General features: G+C 33.7%; 1 protein-coding gene across 1 annotated transcript; it reads right to left on the bottom strand.

The window, feature by feature from the left end:
* Positions 1-3,704: 3,704 nt before the first annotated feature.
* Positions 3,705-4,172, bottom strand: LOC137644286 (protein FAM200C-like). The gene has a single exon (XM_068377278.1). It carries the CDS (start codon positions 4,170-4,172, stop codon positions 3,705-3,707), a length of 468 nt encoding a protein of 155 aa, XP_068233379.1.
* Positions 4,173-4,438: the final 266 nt, after the last annotated feature.

The following is a 4,438-nucleotide window of genomic DNA, read 5'->3' as shown; positions in this document are numbered from 1 at the left end:
TGAATGATATGATAGGTCTTCTTGATGAGGGAAAGTGTGGAATTTTGATTATGTTAGATCTTAGTGCTGCTTTTGGACACTGCTGTGCACGAGTACTTACTTGACGACTTAAAGTCTATTGGAGTAACTGAGGAAGCACTGAAATTTATGTGAAGTTACTTAGTGAATAGGAAGACTATTGTAGAAGTTTCTGGAAACCGATCCAGTGAGAGAATTCTTACGATGGGTGTACCACAGGGTAGTGTTCTGGGCCCTATCTTGTTTAACATATATACTATCGAGCTATCACACATCTTGAAAAAACAAAAAGTGGGCTTTAAACTATATGCAGATGATATTCAGTTTTACATCTCAATTTCAACAACACAAGATACAGAGAAGAAAATTGATGAGATAATGACTGAAATAAAAACATGGATGCAGAGGAAAAAGCTCAAATTAAATGATGATAAAACAGAATGTATGTTTTTTTGGCACAAAGGTGGCTTTGAAGAATTACCAGTTAATTCAAGGTATAAACATTGGTGATGCTGATGTTGGGATTGTGCCTGTTGTGAAAAATTTGGGTGTACTGATTAGATTGTAATTTGTCAATGAGGGACCAAATTGTGAACACAGTGAAAGTGTGTAACTATCACCTGAGAAACATAGCATTTATTAGAAAATATTTAACAGAGGGCAGTACAAAAATTTTAGTGATGAGTCACGTAATATCAAGGCTTGATTATTGCAATTCTCTGTACTACAAATTGCCCAATACACTACTAAGAAAGCTTCCAAATGTGTAAAACCGAGCAGCTAGACTGAGTAAAAGGCATTAAACTACGGAGAGAATAACTCCTGCATTGATCGATCTACATTGGTTACCTGTTAAGGCTAGAATTGAATTTAAGATTTGCTTGTTGACCCACAAAGCACTTACAAGTGATAAGCCTAAATATCATCGTGATTGCTTGGTCCGCTAACCTGAAGCTACCAGCGCCGCTGTAAGAGTTAGACATGCTGATGACCCACATAGACTATTCGAAATTAGTGTGAATCATGCAATAGGAGGAAGAATGTTCAGTTATGCTGCACCGAGACTCTTCAACGACCTTCCACTCGATGTCAAGAATAGCAAAAATGTGGCAGCTTTCAAGAAAAACCTGAAGACTTATCTTTTCAGAAAGTGTTATATTAGTGACCTGAAAACTATTAAGCCTGAATACAAGTGCTAGCGAAATAACTGATAAGATACAGAGCAAAATATTAACTGGAAAGAAATTGTTTTTTCACACACCAAGGCCCGCCTGAACAGACTTTTAGAGTCCGACGGAGGGCGAGAAATAAACCCGTAAAAGTAAAAGTAAGTAGTTTACGCCTCAAAGGATTTACCGTCAAAACGGAAATAACAATATGCTGGGTTTCCCTTCAAGCGTAAACTACCATTAATTATAGTAACAATAATGCATAAGTTATCACTGGGTAACACAGGTTTACCGAGAAAGAAAATTAATAAACATGGGAATATATGATTTGCTAACCAACTAGTAACAACAAAAGGAACAATAACATTAATTCAACAGAATTTCCAACAAGTTTCAATGTGTTCATTATTGTTCTTCTGAAAGATTTTTCAGTAACCATTCTGAGGAAGTTATTGAATAATCCACCATAAATACAAACGGTTTCCAGATGTTCGAATTTCTCCATGTGGACCCAGGTGCAATATGTGACTCCGGTGGGAAACTTTTCCTTAGTGAGAAGTAAGTTAATTATTCATATCTTCTTATGATGAATTAACATGCCTGCTTCCTATGATTGACTCCTTAAGGAATAAAAATATCAACAGTTTATTCAAAATAATTAATATTCCCCTAATTCGTGTAGCAGAAAAAGGAAAATAGAAGGTTATGACTGAAATAGACTCTCTCTCTCTCTCTCTCTCTCTCTCTCTCTCTCTCTCTCACAGCTATTCAAAATTTAACTAGAAAGTAACCACTCCCATCAATCTAAATAATTGCATTTAATTATTAAAAGATGTAATTTCATTTTTGAAACAAGAACATTCGAACTTACTGTGTAATTACACGATTTCACAAATATTCACAATAGTACCAGAATAATCAGAATCACATTATTGAATCTGAAAACTTCATAAAGAAACACTTGGTATTATCATATCATCATAGGAATACCTGATAATGAAAAGAATATCAATGTTTTACATAACTATTAAAATAAAAAATTCCATCGCATACCCAATTGTCCTAGCCAAATAAATACATATTTCCTCATGAAACAGAAAGGGTAAATGCAGAACACCAACATTATAGTTTTAGAAATTACTTTGGTATTTAGAATACAGCTGATATTTGTATTCTCATTTATTTCATATCTCAATGCGGACAATATGTTAACTTTTTGGCATTTTTTTCTCAAAAATATACCGATAATTTCGAGTATAAACATGGGCTCAACTCTATCTAATGGTAATAGGTGGAATCAGCTGTAGGGGCGATTTCCTTTCAATTAGACGATATACATTTTAATCATATTCGTGTACAGCTTTTTTACCAGTACTTACAATAATGTTTTAGTTATTTTATATTTTTTTCACAATAGAGTCAGGATAAGGCAAATGCGTTTAAAATAATGACTTTTCCGTAGGTTAAACGTTTATTTTTCCCTAATCCAATAATAAAATTTTTTATCACAGATGGTGAAAATGTGGTCACTGATTTTGTCAATGTATTATACCTAAACACTGAGGTTCTTTTACGTTTTCATTTATCCAATTGATTAATGATAAAAGTAAGCGTTGGCAATATTTATAACGTTAGAGAATAAAATTCATTTAAAAGATTTATTTATTAGAGAGAGAGAGAGAGAGAGAGTGAGAGAGAGAGAGAGAGAGAGAGAGAGAGAGAGAGAGACTACTACGGAGTGACCTGAAGGATAGCCCAAAGTTTCTTCTAAAATCCTACGAAATAATAACAAATCAAATATTATTTTGATATTAATTATAAAGATTGGTTTCATAAACTGTAATTTAGCCCACTAGTTGAAATATCGTTATGAAGAATAACCTAGAGGTAACATTCACAATCCAAGATACTGTTAATTTGTTGAGGTATAATTGGCCAAGCAATAGTTTATTTAAGGTCACAGATAAAGACATTTTATTTGATCTTTTGCGAAAATGGAGAATTGAGTTTACAATGAACAACGTTTGGTAGACCTAGTTAAAACTTCCAGTTTTAGTACTGACTCATCTCTACCTTTCAGATGATGCTGAATAATAGTTTTTAACCCTAGAGTTATTATAGAGAATTTCCATTTGACCTTTGAGGTGTAACAAACCTCTGAGGATCTTGAACGTTTTTCGCTGAATGGCATTAGATAAAATATTGACAACATAATCAAAGACGGAGTAGAAAGAAGTTCAGGCAGCGAGTTCAATTAATCAGTTGTTTTAAAGATGCATAAATACTCTCTTAAAGTAAAAAAAAAAATATAATTTCTTTTCCTGGAGATATATTTCTAGGCAAATTGAAACTATATGCTACAGTGACGTATAAAACATAAGATAGGTGATGACACGACTCAAATATAAACCACATCGAGGACTATTTTACAAATAATTAGAAGGCCATAAGTCTTTGCAAAATCATATAAATGTATTTCCTCTTTTAGACTTGTGCATGCATTCAGAGAACCAAACTTTAGAATCTAAATTCTAAAGCTAAATGCTGCCTGTGAATGACGCAGTGGATTGTAAAGATATCCGGAGCTTCTCTTTTCAGATGTGCTATAAATCCACGATGGCGTCCAACCATTGACGGTGCTCCATCGGTTGCACAAGCAATAACATTTGAAAGTGGAATTCCTTTCTGTTTAAAGAATTGTTCAACTGCCTTATAAACCATTGAACCTTTAGTGTCAACCTCTAATTTTTCAGCAAACAGAAACTCTTCAACAACTGCATGACTGCTATTTATATAGCGCACATAAGCCAGTATCAAAGCTTCATTGTCGCGTAGTGTTGTCTCATCAAGTTGTAAAGAAAATTGTGTTGTTTTGAGTTCATCATAAAGTTTATTTTCAATGTCACTTGCCATTTCATCAATTCTGAAAGACACTGAACTATTGCTCAACGGAATTGAAGGAGTTATATCTTTTTGAGTGGGCATCATGGTACTGATGATTTCTTTCACTGCTGGTATAATAAGAGTTTCACCAATAGTGTGCGATTTTCCACATTTAGCAATAAGCTTTGAAACTTTGTAAGATGCAATAAGTCCTTTCTCAACTTCATTTCCGTGTGATTTGAACAATCCTTCAATGGTGGAACGTTTTTCAAATTTTACTTTCAAATCACGAAAGTATGCTACACCCTTGTTTGTTTTTTTCTGGATGCTTCACCTTCAAATGATCAATCATTCTCGAAGGTTTCATT

This window comes from Palaemon carinicauda, chromosome 7 (assembly GCF_036898095.1).
Source record: "Palaemon carinicauda isolate YSFRI2023 chromosome 7, ASM3689809v2, whole genome shotgun sequence".
NCBI lineage: Eukaryota > Metazoa > Arthropoda > Malacostraca > Decapoda > Palaemonidae > Palaemon > Palaemon carinicauda.
This window is presented reverse-complemented; position numbering and strand designations above follow the sequence as displayed.